Source organism: Poeciliopsis prolifica, unplaced genomic scaffold, assembly GCF_027474105.1.
Source record: "Poeciliopsis prolifica strain line A6 unplaced genomic scaffold, Auburn_PproV2 SCAFFOLD018, whole genome shotgun sequence".
Taxonomy (NCBI): Eukaryota; Metazoa; Chordata; class Actinopteri; order Cyprinodontiformes; family Poeciliidae; genus Poeciliopsis; species Poeciliopsis prolifica.
This window is the reverse complement of record NW_026562393.1, coordinates 6,155,805-6,174,993: the sequence shown is the minus strand read 5'-3', so window position 1 is coordinate 6,174,993 and position 19,189 is coordinate 6,155,805. Positions and strand designations below refer to the sequence as shown.

The window sequence follows — 19,189 nt, the reverse complement described above, 5'->3', positions numbered from 1 at the left end:
ACCAGAAGAGAGGTCTGGAAGGTTGATACAACAACAGCAGATCTTCAATAAAGCAATATAAAGCAAATAAAGCCTACAGCAATCCAATTTTGATTCAATTTCAACATTTACTCTCCCTTGGAGTCTGTGTGAGGACATTATGAACTGGCTCAGTTTGCTTACTCTGACTTGCAGTTCTTTAAATCTGTCAGATTATGAGGACATCTCCCACAGCACTTCTTTACATCATCCCAAATGCTTTCTGTCAAATTTAACTGGACTCAGCTCAGCCATTTCAAAATTTTCCTCTAGTGAAGCCGTTCTTTTGTTGCTTGGATTTTTGTTGTTTGAACACACAGCAAAATAAAACCATCATCTGCTGTCTTGTCAGCACTTGAAGGGTTGGGTTGAAACTGGCATTCATATGGCATTTGGAGCTGCTCTGGGTTTTTCCCTCCTTGAAACAATTTCTAGTTTCATCTGAAGAAAAGTAATTCTAGACCCACAATGCTTCCACCACCCAATGTCACTGCAGGTGCGGAGTTCTTTTGGAAACGTGATAAGTAGTTATTGTGTGAAACAAACTATTTTGAAAAGTGGTCGATGGTTCAAGTTTGTTTTCATCACACCATAAAACCTTTTCCCACAAGATTCTTGGAGTTTTCAGTCAGGAATAGATGTTTATCCTGGAAGAAAATTCTTCCTTCCCACTACATTGCACCTTTGTCTGGACACATCAAAAATGGAGAAGATTGTTGCCATATGTAAACGAATACTTGTACAGGTCAACAATTCATAAACCACCTAAGGTATTCTCACTTTAATACATTTCTTTGCTTATTAGCTGAAACATACAAGTTTTTTTCTTATTATTTTTGCATCATTGTTAAATGGAAATTTATTTCCCAGCTGTAGATAAGTAACATTTGTTTATTAAATGCACAATTCTGAAAATACAAGTGTAATTTTAAAATTATTCTCATCCAAAGTAGATTTTATGTCTAATATGTTGTTTTTAGGATATTTATTTTGTGCGAGCTCTTGGGGCCATTTTGGCAACGCAGGTCAAGATTGACATTTCTAAATAAATCTTATTTTATACACTTTATTTGTTTTATTTTTTGAAAAAATAATTTGATAAAATTATTTCATGGTGTTATTTCTGGACTCAGTTAGGAACGAACCACTCAATTTAAAACAAACGATATCTTATCTAGCTCCATTAGATCATTGTAGATTAATTCGTCAAAAAATAGCTTTGAAGAAAAGGGCCGTCCTTTACTTTGAAAATTCTAACCGGATGTTGCGCCTTTCTTGTGTCTAACTTGAGGCAGCTGGCTCAGACAGCTGGTTTTAGGACCAAGGAGAGTTTCTTCAGAGAAGCACATGGTCTCTACTCATGAGGCAACACTTCTCCTCAGTAACTGCTTGGGAATTAAATATTATTCCAGTGGGCGATTAAGACCGAAGCGGCTTGTGTCTCTGTTAATGTTGCCCTGTTTTTCCAACATTTCAATCCCCCCCACCATTTTCTTTTCATTGTCGCCAGGAGGATTCTCTTCCTCTGGATGATCTCGTTGAATGAGCAAAGGCGCGCCGAGTTGAACCAGCTGTTATCGGGGCTTCCTGACGCGCCGCTTGCAAGCGCACTTATCATATTTCAGGAAGTCCCGTTCTTTTTATTTCGGGGAGGGTGGGCCGGCTCTTGAACATCAGCTGTTGCCGGACTTGTGGCTGTATGATGGTTGAGCTGCAGTAGAGACGCTTCAGCATCATGACCATCCAGAGCAAGAGGCGCCTGAAGTTTATTCTGACAGCACTTCAGACTTTGACTGTCTGCTGGTTGATGTGTGACAAGGTTCACTCTGCAGAAGGTAAGAGCTTTGGGAAACATGAAGATACTTGCTTTGTGCTTGTATTCCATTCATTCATTTATTTAGCTTGGTTTTCCTTTGAAATATATTCCTTTTGAGATTTTTCTGTGATTGAAAAAGCTCACTTTTCCCCCCAGTCTTTAAATGCGTATTTATACAGCATGTTATCTGAAGTTGAGTCAAATCAGATAATGGTATTCTGTGGTTGATGCATAAATTGCCATAATTGATCTAATTCCTTCATTTGCAGCTGGATTGAAGCCACCACATCTTTTAAGCAACCTATAAGTTCATGTTTCATGATCAGTGCTAGTTGCAAAGACAATCAAGTTATTTACATAACTCAGTTTAAAAACCAAGACTCAAATATATCCATTCTTTACTCTGGATGATGATTGTACCATATGTTGGATCTATCCTGTGTGATGACTCTTGAAACTCTTGACTCCAGCTGCACGTCATGCTTTGTGAGTCTCCTCCAAACTCTTGAATCCTCTCAAAGCCGTAGTATAGGCTACCTCTACTTCCTTTTGTGCTGCACATTTCCAGCCACTCAACTTGATACTGCTTTCTCAAGAAATGATTTTTTTGTAGCACTTCCTCCGCATATAGTGTGTTTGCTTAACATCGGCCAACATGTAATTGATTGTGTACACAAACATAGTCATAATATAACATTTCTATATTAAAAATTATATTTCACAGAACTGTTGCAATATTCTAGTAAACTGAAATTTGGACCTGTAATCCATAAAAATTAAATGGAACAGAAATGAACACTTATGTCACCCTGGCTTGTGACACTCTGTCCAGGATGTGTCCCACCTCTCGCCCAATGGCTACTGGAGATGGGAAACACCCATCCTTATGGCCCTGCAAGGACAGGCGGATAGAGATGATGGATGGATATATCACGCTGTGTACATGTTTTGAAATATATATTTAGATATATAAAATGTCGATATACAAATGTATTGAAATACGTATTTGCCACTGACACAGGGCCGGCCCAAGCTTCCCTGGGCCCTAAGCTAAATTTGGTTTTGGGGCCCTTAGGTTCTGCAATCAGCAGTCTGGTCATTATATCATTCACACGCCTGGTACAAACTTATTGCATCTCTGGCAGTGCTATATACATGCATAATATTGGATACATTTATTGTCCAACTGATTTATTGACCAGTTGATTTCTGGGTACCGATTTCCTTAATTTTGGATGATCTTGATCGTCTGATACTGACATGTAAAGCTGATCTTATCCCCTTATCTTATTTATATCAGCAAAGATTTAAAAATCAGTCTCTCTCCTCTTCTGCTCTACAGTGAGTGGTGTGACTGACAGACCGGCCCACCGGGTCAGGTTTACATGTTTGCAGTTAACAATATTCAAAGTGTGTGGTACCTACTGCAACCACCAGGGGCCCTCAAGAGCATTTTTTTTCTTCTTACCAATAAAATAATTTCTACATACATTATCCAATATATATTATTGTGAAAACAAATGACTTCATAGTGAAATTGTGTATTTTTAACATTACATTGACACAGAGATTATTTCTATAAAACAAAAAAAAAAAAAAAATCTGTTTCTCTGAGGGGGGCCCCTTAGTGGCCTTGAGGCCCTAAGCAGCTGCTTAGTTTGCTTTTGCCTTGGGCCGGCCCTGCACATACATTTCCCATGTCTGGGATAGATAATTGTAACAACATCCTAAATATCACAGAGTGGATGAGAAAAAGTGCAATCGGGAAAATCTGGTTCTGTTCCGAACTTTTGAATTTTTGTTAAACTTTTTAAATTCCCCAGAGAGAAATTTAAAGAATATAGAATTGATTTATTCTGGCATCTTGTGCAGTCACTGCTCTGTTCATACTCCCTTACAGCTGCTCCACTTTCACTTAATCAAAGTTGTATGTTATTGTCCCAGTAATCACCCCCCTTGAAAACATAATCCTCCCAGTTCATTCAGTCTTTAGCAGATCCTGCTGAGTCTTTGGTCGACCTGTTGGTTTTTTTTCAGTCCCTCCTGTTTGGTTTTCCCTTCCTGCTCTTCGAGGAAACCTGGTCTTCTGCTCTGCACTTGGTAATTTTTTGTGAATTTTGAATCACGATTGTCATCGCAATATGAGTATGAGCTATGTCACAGCTAAGCTCATACTAGCTTAGTTGTAACCCTAACCCTCCTGCAATGATATGGACTCAACATATTATTATATGTTGAGTGTGTAGACATTTTAGATGTTATGCATTAAGTCCATCTGGGTGTCACTTGCTTGGACACCTGGATGGACTTTAACTATTTACTATGTCACCACTGGTGCAGATTCTGGTGACTACTGTGATCTTGGAGAATGTCAGGACGTTGTGATAAGAATGAGAAAATTCTGGACTAATCACAATTGTCATTGTGTTGTTAAGCTGTAAAGTAACTATGTCATATTTTACAGCCCTACTTTCTCGGGCATCTGAGTAAAGAGACTTTAAGCCATAAGAATTGTATTGCAAAAAAATATATATTTGAGGTTTTTGGAATCTTAATTTTTTAAAACCTCCCACTTAAGTTATTCCATTATGGCTGAGTTCCAGCACTGCACTGTACTCTTCTTGCTCATTTGAGTTTAATAGGAAACCTGCACATAATCGTCTCAGTCAAAATGACATCTCAGCTGTAAATGGAGAGAGAAAACAGCTTGAGAAATTTAAAGAAACATTTAAGAAGCCGCTTGTGTATTTTCCGAGATTTATGATGCCAACTCTTTCATCTGGGGCTCATGACAAGTGCTCTGCTCACTGAAGGCTGAGATTCAGAAAAAAACACCACAGTACTTAGGGAAGGCGGTGACTCTCATACAAGGAGCTACTTTGACTTTTTGTTGCCTGCTGAAAAAAGAAAAAAACAAAGGAAAAAAAACCCCAAAAAAACTCTGGCAGTCACGATGCTCACTGTGGAATCCTGGGAATTAATTACCAGCAAGGGCAATAGTGTTGAACCAGAGATGAAGCAAGTGCAAGATGTTCATTTATTCATCATCAGTTCTTCCTTGTCAGACGTTTGCCTTGATGTGTCTCTCCCATCGGGCCGCAGACACGGCGAGAAGGCATTATAGCCACCGTGTTTGTGCCTGCGACTGAAAAAGGCAGCGGTGATCTGTGCTGGCAGGATGTATGGAGATATACATGCGTCACGGTCATCTGTGCTGATTGAGATATATGATGAGAGGAAGTGCTGTGAAGTGACTCTTCTTAAAACGCGTAACCTTTTTATCTTTCAACAAAGGAAGAAAAAAGAACTGAGGAAGTTTTCTCAGGTTGCCCACATTCTGCAAAGCTTCAGACTCTTCTTAAACTTGTTTCGTAATATTTTGTTGTTTTTTTTGTTCTTCACAAATCCTTTGTTGAAGATCGCAGTCACAGTACTATGAAGAAACATTAGTTGGAAATTAGAAATTAGTCTTTGGTTAATGAAGGGTGTGGACCCTTAGCTCACTGTGCTCAATTTCCATTGTAAAGAGCAGACATTGCAATAGTGAAACACTGCCTGTATGCAAAAAGTAGTAGGAGAAAACAATGTGGAGCAGCAACAGTTCTGATAAAAAGCAAAAAAAACAAAATCTAACTATACAATACAGCTTTAAACAAGAACTTTTGTTTTTGTGATATTTTTGGACACAACATTCTTTCCACCATTACATTAAGATATACATGTATTTGCGTGCACATGCATTCGGATTTTGACCTGTTTTATGAATGTTAATTGTGTTGCATGCAGAAAACAACAAAAAATGGCAACAAATCCGTTTTACTTTATGTGTGGAATGATGTCATGGCCAGAAATGGAAATATAAATTAAGCATGAAGTTGGGAAGCTCCTCCCATTTGCCTTGATCTGTTGTTCATTAAATGTGTCGTTTTTTGTTTTGTTCTGGGACAGCATGTTTTTCAATTGATTCTTAGAAAAATGACAATAGAGTAGGATTAAAGGCAGTACCATGTCTGAAAAACACTGAAGTGTAATAGGCTTTCAATTTCCTTTTCAAATTAGATTATCGTAATTACGCCTTGCATGCATCTTCAGATTCCTTGAGACGATGCATTGTAGAGCTGAAAGTCATTTAGTCTTTACCAGCTTTGCACGTCTAGAGATGTGTTTTTTTTTTTGTAAAAGCTGAAGCTCAGCAAGATTGGACAAAGAACATGTTTGGACATCAGTTTTCAAGTCTTGCCACAGAATTTCAATTTGATTTAGGTCTGGGCTTTGGTCCATTTCAAAACAAGAAAATGCTTTGATTTAAACCATTCACTCTAACTCTGTATGTTTAAGGCCATTTTCCTGCAGGAAGGTGAATCTCTGTTCAAATCTCAAGTGGTTTGCAACCACAAGCATGTATTTTGTTCCCTAGGATTGCAAAATGTATTCATCTCCATCCGTTTTTCCATCACCTGAATTGGCAACCTTCCCTCTCTCTGCTAAAGAAAAACATTAGTTTTATTTAGCTTATGCTAAATTATATAAGGAGGCCCTAATCTGACGAATTTAAAAACAAACCTGACAACTCTGAGGGATGCATACATCTAGCTGCCTGTTAACTGACTTAGCATTAGGGCGAGTAGGTGGAGGTGGAAGACTTACCGTTCTTCCCTTCTACTTGTTTTACCTCCATATATTTGCACTGGAAAATATTTCCCCCACTTGTTTTCTCATTCACCTCAATTTTCTTATCTTCAGCATGTAGGGGCACAGGAGGCAGCACACAAATCTTTGAAGTATAAAACTTTATTTGTTGCATTTAAATGCATCCAAGGGATTTTTACTTTAGGCTGCTGCTTAAAAACAGCTCTGATTTTTGACTGAGGGGGAGAATATTCACTCTACAGCACATCTGGGACAGAGTCAAGGCCTGAAAATATGTGCTCAAGACTGGATTCCCTGATGTCTCTTTGTTCATTTGTGTTCTCTTAGAATTTACTGAGGTGTTAACATAACAGCTAGATTAAATTACACAAATACTATATTAACTAATTGTTCTGCAGATTAATGAGAAATATATTTTTGGTCTTTTGTATTAAGCCACAGAGCTCCAACAGAAGTTTGTCTCATGGAAAATGGTGAACGGTTTGTAAATTGTCCATCTTCATTTGCATTGTGTTTTATGATTGTGTTTGGCACTTTGGTCCTGTCGGTGTATAAAGTGCTTCATACGTAAAGTTGGTATGGTATGGTATCTTCAAATGATACTAAAACTTTATATGGAATATCACTAAAAGTAGAAAACTTGAATTTGAAGTATTTCTTTTCCTGGCTATTCTTGAAAATATGATCTAAAAGGTAATGAACAGTTGCAGACTCACTTTGTCCTTGTGCACAAATACTTTGTCTCCACACTCTGCCCTTCATTCACTGAAGCTACAGAGGAAAGATGGAGCCGTTCATCGCCATGAAATGTCATGTTTGCATACATATTTCATGGGAGCGCTCTTCAAGCTTCCCTGTCGTCTTTCTTTTTCTTCTTCCCGGACTGTCATGTTTATTTCCTGGCCTGATATCACTTGTGAATGATTCCCTCCTATGGTTGACACAATCAATGTCAGCAAGGCCTGTTGTATGTCTGTCTCTGCCCTGAGCGCTGTGTGCAGCTTGGGAGTCGACCTGCAGACAAATGGAAGTTTAGCTACGGATATATTTTTGGGCTTTTGTGGAGCATTTTTGTAGTCAAAACTGTCCTTCCCTAAAGAGACATTATCACTGTGATGTGAGTCATCCCAAGTCAAAGCCTTTTAATATCTTTTCAGTATGAATGGACTTATATGTTCCAGATGACTTAGTCAGGATATTAAATACTTTGAGGTTGGCGAAGAACAATTGGTCAAGAAGTGTTAGTGCATCAAGACAGACTGATCAAGCAGATTCTTTTTAAATCGGATATATGAGAACATTTAATTGCAGTGCTGTTATGATGTGGTCTAACTCTATATGTGTTCTACTGGTTTTTCAAAATCTTGTCTGAATGCTTTTGACTCCTCTGTTAAAGTTTGAACCATCATTTGAAGCCTGTGGCTCATGTTGAACTTGATCATCGGATTTTCACAGTTTAGCTTCAGGTGCTTCTCTTAAATAAGCCTTCTTATTCATCTCATTTTGGTAATTCAAGACACTTTTTCTCATATGAAGATGGCTTAATGAAGTATTCACAGTGAAATACTTCATAAAAAGTATTTCACTGTGAAAACTAGGCGTGCAAGGATACAACCAGCTGACATGACAATAAGAAATTTAAGATTTTCAAGAGTAAGGGGACATTTGGACAGTTTTTGTGGAAAATAAAATGATTAGCTCCTAATGTGCAATTAGACTTGAACCAACAATATTGTAATACCTATGCTTTGCCTGCAGGTGGCAATTGACTGAGTCACCATTTGTTTAACAGCCTAAAACTTAAAAGGAGACTATACTGCAGATGACTAAAGCGCAACTTGTTAATGAGCTCTCATAAAAGTGCAGCTTGTGTTTTTTTCGCCATTGTTCAACCTCATGAAGTCTAATGAAAGCTGTAGAAACAAGGTTCAGAAATGAACTCTAAAAAAGTCGTTCTCTTTGTTTTTACTCTTGAGATACACCATGTTACTAAAAGCATTCGCTAGTCTTTCACATGAATTTCAGTGACATCTCATTTACAGGTTTAATATGATGTTATTCCTTTAACTTGAACTAAGGGTCTGAGCCCAATTCTTGAAAAATACCCAGCCATAATCTCCTTTGGACCAACATTATCCCTGTCAGCAGAGAAGTGCCACCCTGTGTACAAATGTAGATGTGATATTCCTTTAGAGAAACTGTGTTATTTTTATACCAGACGTACTATGACACAAACTTTCCAAAAGCTTCAGTTTTTTTTAGTCGTTCTAGAGAATATTTTCCTAAAATTCACCAGGATGTTTCTTGGCAAATGTGAGATGGAGAATTGTGATATTATGATAGCAGTGTTTTGTTATTGTTAAATTTTTACAGGTATGTCTGTGATCCAAAAAAAGTGGTTAATAATGGTTATGTATCACTGTTGAGAAATTATATTTTTAGGTTTAGACAGTGTTATTCCCTTAACAAAGAAAATCATTATTTGAAATTCCTGAAATGCCGCCAACAACAGAACTCCCTAAAAGCATCAAATGTTGAACTTTTTGGTTGTTCATATATATATATATATATATATATATATATATATATATATATATATGTTTTCTCAGTCATATTCCAGGAGAGATTTTTCTTCTAACATAACACTGTGATTGCGCAAAATAACATTTTGTTTTGTTAGATAATAAAACTGTAAGAGGACTCTCACTCTGGGAAATCAAAAAATGAATAACACACCCTTAACTTTCCACAGCAGACATTTTCACACACTGAACCAGATATTAGTTTTGCTTTTCCAGCTCTACTTTGAACAGAGCTGCCAACTTTGACGCATAACTAAACAAACCATAGTTGCGCAAGCTCTGAGGTGTCCGCTATGGGCAGATATGATAACATAATATCGTCTTCAGATTATAAGACAACAGTTTTCATGTGAGCTGCTTTGAGCAATATGAATTTAATCAATTGCGTCATATTTCACTCATGGATACTAAAACCTTTTAAAAAAAGAGGCTTTGACTCCTGGCTGTAATTACGCTACCTTATTCTCATGCAGCATGCTCCCCTGTTAAAGTCATAACAGCTGAAGGAAACATACTGCAAACCAGGGTTCTATGGAAACGGCTCAACCTGGTATTTTTTATTGTGCACATACAATTTCACCCAATTATTTTTTGTCGGCACAATATTTTAAGCTTCAGTTAAAGACATTTGCACTAGTTCATCATAGAGATCCAGGATTTGAATCCCAACTCGTGTGTATTTGTGTATTGTTTGAATTGCATCCATTTGTATCTTTGGATTCTCTCTGGGTACTCTGACTTTCTTCAATTGTATAAATGTATGCACTTTGGATTAACCTTCCAAAATCAATTACCTTTCAGTGAGAGTGTGTGTTGGTGCATTCTTTGACTTTGCAGAGAGGGAATGAATCTGATGTAACCCTGAAAATATAGAGAATGTATAGAAATGGTGCATTGTGTTCCTATCTTGCCACATATATTATTATTTCTAAAAGTGAAGTGAAACACATTCTTGTTGCATCACGTCTTGCATCTAACGTTTGTGCTGCCTTTGCTGTCCTTTTGTGAATTTTTATTGGAGTGACTTGTGTAAAATTCATAGTGTTCTATGTCAGCAAGACCAGCTACATTACTTTAGCCATCATGTTGCTGTCTTGTTCATTTTTGTCTGTGCTTCATGATCTGGAAGTAAGTACTAACTGGGTTAGTACCCTACACCTAGTTAAAAAGTATCTCCAAGTTGACAAGTAATTTTTACTTTAGTATATTCATAAAGTAGGTCAGATTTGTTCAATAAGCAATTCTTCATCAGAGTGTGGATCAACTGTGATGCGTCTCATGAGACACGATTAGTGGACTGAGTGATTGCTGTAGAATTTGTATATGTTGATTTTGCAGTGTTACATATGTGCTTGAAAACTAATTGTGGCAGCCTAACCCAGCTGATGATCAAACTGTATGCCGCACTTTTAAATATGCAGGACAGCAATGCAGGAGGATTAAAGCTTACACATTGTGTAAGATATAATGTTATTGGGAGCAAAATTCAGAACTTGCAGTAAAATAATTCAGTCCTGCTTTTATCTCAATCTGTGTGCCTTAAAGAAACAGACAACTTTGAGTAAGTGAGCTTCTATGGAAAGATTAAAACGAGTCAAAATCTTACTCTTTCAACAGCTTAATTTTACATAGGTTTAAAGTTAATCCCCAAAAGTGGAAATATATAGTTAATCAGATTCAAGTAGGTATCTGCAACTTTCAAGCATTCTATGGCTGTCATACAAATGTAAATTTATAAACTTTGTTCCTGATAGATAGATAGATAGATAGATATAGATATAGATAGATAGATAGATAGATAGATAGATAGATAGATAGATAGATAGATAGATAGATAGATAGATAGATAGATAGATAGATAGATAGATAGATAGATAGATAGATAGATAGATAGATAGATAGATAGATAGATAGATAGATAGATAGATAGATAGATAGATAGATAGATAGATAGATAGATAGATAGATAGATAGATAGATAGATAGATAGATAGATAGATAGATAGATAGATAGATAGATAGATAGATAGATAGATAGATAGATAGATAGATAGATAGATAGATAGATAGATAGATAGATAGATAGATAGATAGATAGATAGATAGATAGATAGATAGATAGATAGATAGATAGATAGATAGATAGATAGATAGATAGATAGATAGATAGATAGATAGATAGATAGATAGATAGATAGATAGATAGATAGATAGATAGATAGATAGATAGATAGATAGATAGATAGATAGATAGATAGATAGATAGATAGATAGATAGATAGATAGATAGATAGATAGATAGATAGATAGATAGATAGATAGATAGATAGATAGATAGATAGATAGATAGATAGATAGATAGATAGATAGATAGATAGATAGATAGATAGATAGATAGATAGATAGATAGATAGATAGATAGATAGATAGATAGATAGATAGATAGATAGATAGATAGATAGATAGATAGATAGATAGATAGATAGATAGATAGATAGATAGATAGATAGATAGATAGATAGATAGATAGATAGATAGATAGATAGATAGATATAGATAGATAGATAGATAGATAGATAGATAGATAGATAGATAGATAGATAGATAGATAGATAGATAGATAGATAGATAGATAGATAGATAGATAGATAGATAGATAGATAGATAGATAGATAGATAGATAGATAGATAGATAGATAGATAGATAGATAGATAGATAGATAGATAGATAGATAGATAGATAGATAGATAGATAGATAGATAGATAGATAGATAGATAGATAGATAGATAGATAGATAGATAGAGATAGATAGATAGATAGATAGATAGATAGATAGATAGATAGATAGATAGATAGATAGATAGATAGATAGATAGATAGATAGATAGATAGATAGATAGATAGATAGATAGATAGATAGATAGATAGATAGATAGATAGATAGATAGATAGATAGATAGATAGATAGATAGATAGATAGATAGATAGATAGATAGATAGATAGATAGATAGATAGATAGATAGATAGATAGATAGATAGATAGATAGATAGATAGATAGATAGATAGATAGATAGATAGATAGATAGATAGATAGATAGATAGATAGATAGATAGATAGATAGATAGATAGATAGATAGATAGATAGATAGATAGATAGATAGATAGATAGATAGATAGATAGATAGATAGATAGATAGATAGATAGATAGATAGATAGATAGATAGATAGATAGATAGATAGATAGATAGATAGATAGATAGATAGATAGATAGATAGATAGATAGATAGATAGATAGATAGATAGATAGATAGATAGATAGATAGATAGATAGATAGATAGATAGATAGATAGATAGATAGATAGATAGATAGATAGATAGATAGATAGATAGATAGATAGATAGATAGATAGATAGATAGATAGATAGATAGATAGATAGATAGATAGATAGATAGATAGATAGATAGATAGATAGATAGATAGATAGATGAATAACTTTGTCATCATATGAAAGGGCAATACAACCAAATTCAAAAACACAGCAACACTGAAGAAGTAGATACATTTTTAAAAATTGTGCAGCAATAAATATTCAAAAAATTTCACTTGGCATTTATACGGTTCTGGTATTAAGGTGGGTAGTATTACTCTCATAAGGCTCATGTTGGCAAATTTAAAAGAATACTTGAATCAAAATATTTTCGGAACCCTAACAAAGCTATCACAAATCTGCGTGTGTAAAGGTTTCTGAAAGAACAGATTTTTCTCATCTCTTTTATAACCATGAAGCACATGTAGGGCTCCAAAGGGGCTGAAGTTTGAAAACTCATGACTTAATTTCACAGCTTCAGGGAACATAATCTTCTTGCTTTGCATTCGGCTTTGCACAGATTTTAATTTCTCGTTTCCCCAAGACGAAGAACAAGCCCTGTCTATTGCCTAATGGGCAAGCATGTTAACAGGAACAAGACAGGACACCTCCCACCTGCATGAACCTCTAACAAATTGGGCCCAACGAAGGTCCATGGCTGTCAGTTGCTTTGTCTGTGTCTGCCAAAGGTTTCTTTTTTGTTTTTTTCAAGGGCGAACCCTGTGATGTATTTTTAAATGAAGCGAAGCTAGCAGAACATCAATAGCTCAGAAAGTTTTAACTCCAACCTTGGCCAATTCATCCTTGTTATAAAAGTTTGGATTAGTTGTTAACACAGTTGGGGGGTATGGAGGGGGGGGGAGAATGGAGCTTTTCTTCTTGTATAAAATTTTTTTAAATTGAAAGCTTGCATTTTCATATAGAGTCCCATTTGTGAGGTGATGTCAAACCAACAAAATGTGTTTCTTTTCGAGGTATTGTATGCATAACTAAAGCTGAGGGTGTACATTGTAAACTGAAATAGATTAAAGGCATTTTGGAGTATTTTTCAAGCCTGAATCGAAAAAAAAAACATTTTCATTTCTATTCTGGTAACCCTGTGGTAAGCTCCAATATTTTCACTCCTTCATAAAATGATTTGACTTAACTTCACCTGTGTTTGGCAGCTGCCGATCATTCGTTTGTCCTTGAGGTGAATTGCAGTAGCAGTGAAAGACTTTTAATCTTCTATCTGACATGCAGATGTCAAGCTGAGGGTCAAACGAAAACGTATTTCAGCACCGTCTGTACAGGACTCAATTCCTGCACATAAACAAGCAGTTCAGAAAGAAAGTTGTCGCCGTTCCCTGTTTTCAGGTATGCAATCCTATGAACTACGAAATAGAGGTGAAGCAACAATGTCCCAGTTCATTTTGAGCCATGTGTCCCTGAGACAGCTCCATGTAAAAGTATTCACACCACGAGTTGTTTATTTTCTGTTTACATGGGTTTTTAAAAAAATATATTTTAAGTTCCAGACACAAACCTGTGTATTTTATGTACCCAAATCAAAGTACTGATTTTTATGTTGAGTTGAAGCACAATCACGCACGTTTTTCGATATTGTTTTAGAAATAATATCTGAAAAGTGTGGCTTGCATTGCTATTTATTTATTATTATTGAAAAGGCTTTAAAATTCCCTTTTTCTGCTAGAACAACTGGAAGACATTTGGTGAAGATGCGCATAGAGGTGTAGAGCAGGGTTAGTTTATTTGTTATCAAAAGTTTGAAACGTCTCACAGAGACCTGTTCAATTTATCATCTAAAAATTGAAAGAGTATGTCACAACTGACAGCCAACCAAGACAGCAGAGACGAGGAAGCTGCAGATGCAGTCTCTCAACAAGGAAACTCCTAGTCACATCTGGCCTTGATAGAAGTACCAAGAAAAGCCAGGCAGAGTGAATAAATCTGAAAGGGAGGCAAAAGTGGCAAAGCTTTCTAGAGGCCACAAAGGACTTCTGACTGCGGTGAATGTTCACCTTTCAGTATGAACAGCGCTAAACATACAGTCTGGGATGTTTCTTTCTTTTTTGTTAAAATATAAACCATTAACTATGGAGTTCCTTTCTCCTTCAGTTTTTCACTACTGTGTTTGTCAATGACAAAGATCTTCCCCAAATCATGTCAATGTCAAATTTATTTATATAGCACTTTAAAAACAGGTTTAAAACTGGACCAAAGTGCTGTACAAAAATCAATAATAAAATAAGTTGGTGAAAAGAGAAATATTACAAGAAAAAGAAAAGAAATAATATATATATTGTTAAAATAATATAAATCATAGTAAGAGTAATAATAAGTAATTTTTTTTACAGTACTGAAATGAATGAGTTTTGACAAAATGTGAAAGTGTTCAAGGAAATCTTGATACTTTTACAAGACACTATATCTTAGATGAAAAATGATTAGACAGACAAAACTGGGAAGCCACTTTACGAGCAAATCAGATGGACTGAGAATGTTGCTGCATTAACCTGCTGCAAGCATTTGACCAACGTTTTCATAATATCTTCTTGTTTCAATTTTTTTTTGACTAGGGTCTGGAAGTTTTTCAAATTTTACAGTCAGTGCATGCAGGATGCATATAGTATGCATATATCCATTTTTTTCCTCTGAAAATTACCCAATATATTGCTAAAAATAATTATCAGACTCATTTCAGCCGTAACAAAAAGCATATTGTCAGTGGCAGAGTTAGAGCTGTGTGACCCCATACTGAGGGACTTCGAGTGAGCAACATGCATATGTTTGCCATGACAGAGTTCCAATGAGCTGTAAATGAAATCCATCCGGGAAACCATTTAATGAGCTTTCACACTGTGACTCTGACCTTCGTCAATACAGTAAGGGACAAAGGGCTCATGGCAGGCAGTAAGCAGCAGTCGTAAGGGGGAGGATGGCGTAATGATGTCAGGCGGGAGCATAATGGTACCAGTTTCTCAGACGGGGTTAATCTCCTGTGGAGTGTAGGGGAATTTTCCTGCTCAAACATTTCTTTCCTATAGAATAAATAATGGTGGTATTTAGTGGCACAAAAGAGATATTTACCAGTAGAGGGAGCACAGCAGTATCTGATTTAATTACAACCATAAAGAAGAACCCAAAGTATCGGCGTCCTATAAATACTACCACTTATATCTCTCATTGCTGTGGGCATACTGCTACCATATAAGAATTAAGCTAACAAGCCACGGTAACAGCATGAGTAGTTTCTTGGACCATTTCTGTGCTTCATAATGCAACTCTTAGGAAGCTTTGATAATGATTCCCATGTGTGTCAGAGTTTTTGTACGTAAACCAGAACTAACCAGTCCATATAGTCAAATTTATCTGGAAAACACATTTTCAGTAACAAGGCAGTTCAAAGTTGCTTTACATCATATAAGCATCATACATTCACCAATTATGAAACATGCAATGATAACATTTTGTCAAATGCCACCATCAAAATCATCAATCAACAGGTACAGTTTTACATTTGCCCTGATATTAATAGTTTCTATTCTAAATATGGCATTAAATATGATATTGGATAATAAACATAAGAGTTTGCTGGCTTTTCTTGAGTTATTATTGCTTTATTAGCATTTTTACTCAATTAAAATTCAATAATTCATCAAAGAAACCAATTGTTTACAGGCTAATGGGAAATTGAAAAACAGATGGGATATAAATTTAAAAAGGCAAAAGTCTTTTGTGTTTTTTTCTCCAAGGTCATTTACTAAGCAATGTCTGCTTGATGGTTCTTTTCATGGCTTAATTCATCATTCTGTTCCCAATCATCTATCTGTTTGAATTAGAATCATTTGCCTGCTGTGACTGGGGATAAATTGAGTTCGTGATATGCCCGTCAATCTGACATTAATATATGAACAATAGCTATAAACAATGGCAAAGTTTTCCCCCCCGCATGTGTTATGTCCAAAGCAAATTTTGGCTTAGAAGATGGACTGGATCACGTCCCAAAACCAGTCAGCACTCTGATTAAAGACTGCAGACACATTCTTTTGATGCAGAAAAAAATGATCATTTTATCAGATCTGCTTTATAAAGTTCATTTTTTCCATATGGAACCTAGGAGAGTTATTGATGTGCTTTTTTTTGAAAACCTTTCTTTATGTTAAAGTCAGGGAAATTTAATTTGTCTTTCGACCTTGATTTATTCCACATGTATGTCTGTATGCATCTGACTTCCTAAATTGCTTCAAGTTGCACATATGATGCAGTATTAACTTTCTGACAAATCTTTTGTTCAAGCCTAATCTGTTCTTATTAGAAATGTTTAATTGCATTGTCATTTGAACTGAAAGTGGAGAAGGTAGCTTGAGTTTGAAACCTCCACTCGAGTTGCAAGAAAAAAACCCCCAAAAACCTAGGACTCGACTAAGACTTGTCTATTAGTTACTTGTTGAAATGTTGGGTGCTGACAGTCTTTTAATTCAGTTTTGTGCCTTGAAGGGGATTTTGCTTGTCAAATAGTATCCTTCATCTGTAAAAGGTAAATTCTCATTTTAAATCTGTTATTGATTTGCCGTCAGAGTGACTTTGAAATATGTCCTTGCGTGCGTCAGGCCAGGAGTGAGTATAGTTTGGGGTGCTCCTCATTGATGTGTGCGTCCCATCCCTGGGAGGTGCCGTGTGTCAGTGGGGGGCAAGGCCTCATCAAGTTTACAGATGAGAAGAACAGCAGGTCATTTGTGTTCCAACAGAAAAGATTACTATGAATACATTATTACTTGGTTGCCTGTCAAGGAGAGAGTCATGGTTGAAAGCAAGAAAGAATGCTCTGGGGTTCAATAACACTGAGCAGTTGTTGATTTGTTTTGGTTGACAAGACTGGGTGATAAAGAGCGGAGCTGAATTTGCAAAAGGTTCGTAACACGAAATGTCAAGAGACTTGTAAAGAGATGAGGGAGGTCATTTGCTGGTTCCATGTCACTGACAACTCATTGGTTCTTTGAATCACTCATTTAGGGGCTTTAATAATAATAACAATAATAATAATAATAATAATAATAAAAATGACATGCAATAGTCATTTCTTTATATATTTCTTTTGAGAAGTCACAGAGGAGTCACACTTTCTTGTACTGATGGAAAGTGGTTTTGACTTCCATTTCTTCAGAATTCAGAGGAATGTTTTTATGCCTGGTAAGTTCATTCTGATCTCTTAATCATTCTGTCATGGAAAAAAGTTCATGTGTGAACCAACATACTGTCTACACAAAGTGCTTAAGTATCTTTAAGCACTTTGGCATCAGCAAACATCACCCACCTTTTTAGAGCTGCCTTTGATTAGCAGTGAGTCGAACATTGATCAACATATTTGATGTGTTCTTGCTCGATGCTGTTGATGATGGCTTTTAACAGATTGAAATATTTATTACGTTTTTCATAAGTAGTGAATGTATGATGTTTTTATGATGTAAAGTACTTTGAACTGCACATATGAAATGTGCTGTACAAAAAAACTTAATGATGAGGAAGAAGCAATGGTGATACTTTGAGGACTATTTTTAGCTCAGAAAACACAATACTCTGGTGCATCGTGACAGTTGTTTTGTCATCTGTATTTTGGACTTACCTTTGTGCTTTCTGATTGGCTACCAGTCATATTCAACAAGCTTCATTTGTCCTATGGGGGAACATCCCACATGATGGAATTCCAGTCCAAGACACTCTTAACATTTTGAATTTCCCCGATTTGAAGTCATAGCAGCTCCAACATCCTCCTGAATGGACCAGATCCTTCTTACAGCAGGAAGGTCTCCTAACATTATCTTTAGAGGCATTGTGATAATCGGGGCATCCTTCAAAAGATTGGGTGCAAAATCTGCCTAATTATCTTGTTGCGTGAACCAGGCTTTATATTGTAGATACTTAATGTAATAATTTCTAATTAGCCAGTTGTTTATAACACAATACAATAGATATTACATTTATATATTTGGCCTTAGGAAAGCACCATCTATTTCTTTATAGTCAGAACTGGGTCACATTTCTTTCCCCTATGCACACATTCTATCCACATACAGATGTGCAGTCATCATACCTAGCACCACTTTATTGAAGCAATATAAAGTACACAAGCTCTCTTTGTACATTGGAGCATAAAGAGAGGTGATTATGAACAGAATCTTTATTAAGACATCTGTTTACACTCTTCTTTATTGAACGTATAAATAAGGCCCCGGGTCCTGGTGCCACTTTTACCACTCCCTCAACACTCACACTTGCTCAAATAACATTCAAGCTAACAAAACTTGCTTAAATGCGGCCTTTCCCAAATGTCTCCACTGGGGCTGTGGGAAAGAAATCAGCCTGAAGACTATTTCCACCAAAATGATTCCATTTATGATGGAACTTCATCACATAATGCATTAACAAACTGGGTATTTGCTTGTTGAATATAGTAAAAGGTTAAAACAGTACATGCTGGTTGAATGTCATCCTTGATGTATATAGTGGGTTTCCATCCATTGCCTTCTACTTGGAGGGAGGGAGAGAGATGAGTGCTTGGTTATTCACTGCATCGTCTTCCTTTTGGGATCGTTGCATTTCAGCATAAGAAATCACCTCAGCCACAATGCCGACCTGACCTTTCTTCCAAAACTGTCCATGTATTTTCAATCTCCAATTTGTTTATCCATTAGTACTTTTCCCATAGCTCACTGTATGTTCCCTGTATGTCCCCCCAGCATGGC

The 19,189-nt window shown here is 36.0% G+C and overlaps 1 protein-coding gene across 4 annotated transcripts in view; it reads left to right on the top strand.

Annotated features, from left to right (window-relative positions):
* Positions 1–1,391: 1,391 nt before the first annotated feature.
* LOC129367920 (disintegrin and metalloproteinase domain-containing protein 12-like) overlaps positions 1,392–19,189 on the top strand; it is a 98,498-nt gene continuing 80,700 nt past the window's right edge. For all 4 annotated transcript variants that reach the window (XM_055042608.1, XM_055042607.1, XM_055042606.1 and 1 more), the window contains exon 1: positions 1,392–1,853. In XM_055042608.1, the coding sequence (XP_054898583.1) occupies positions 1,754–1,853 (100 nt within the window). In that variant the 5' untranslated portion in view covers positions 1,392–1,753. The remainder of the gene's footprint in view (positions 1,854–19,189) is intronic.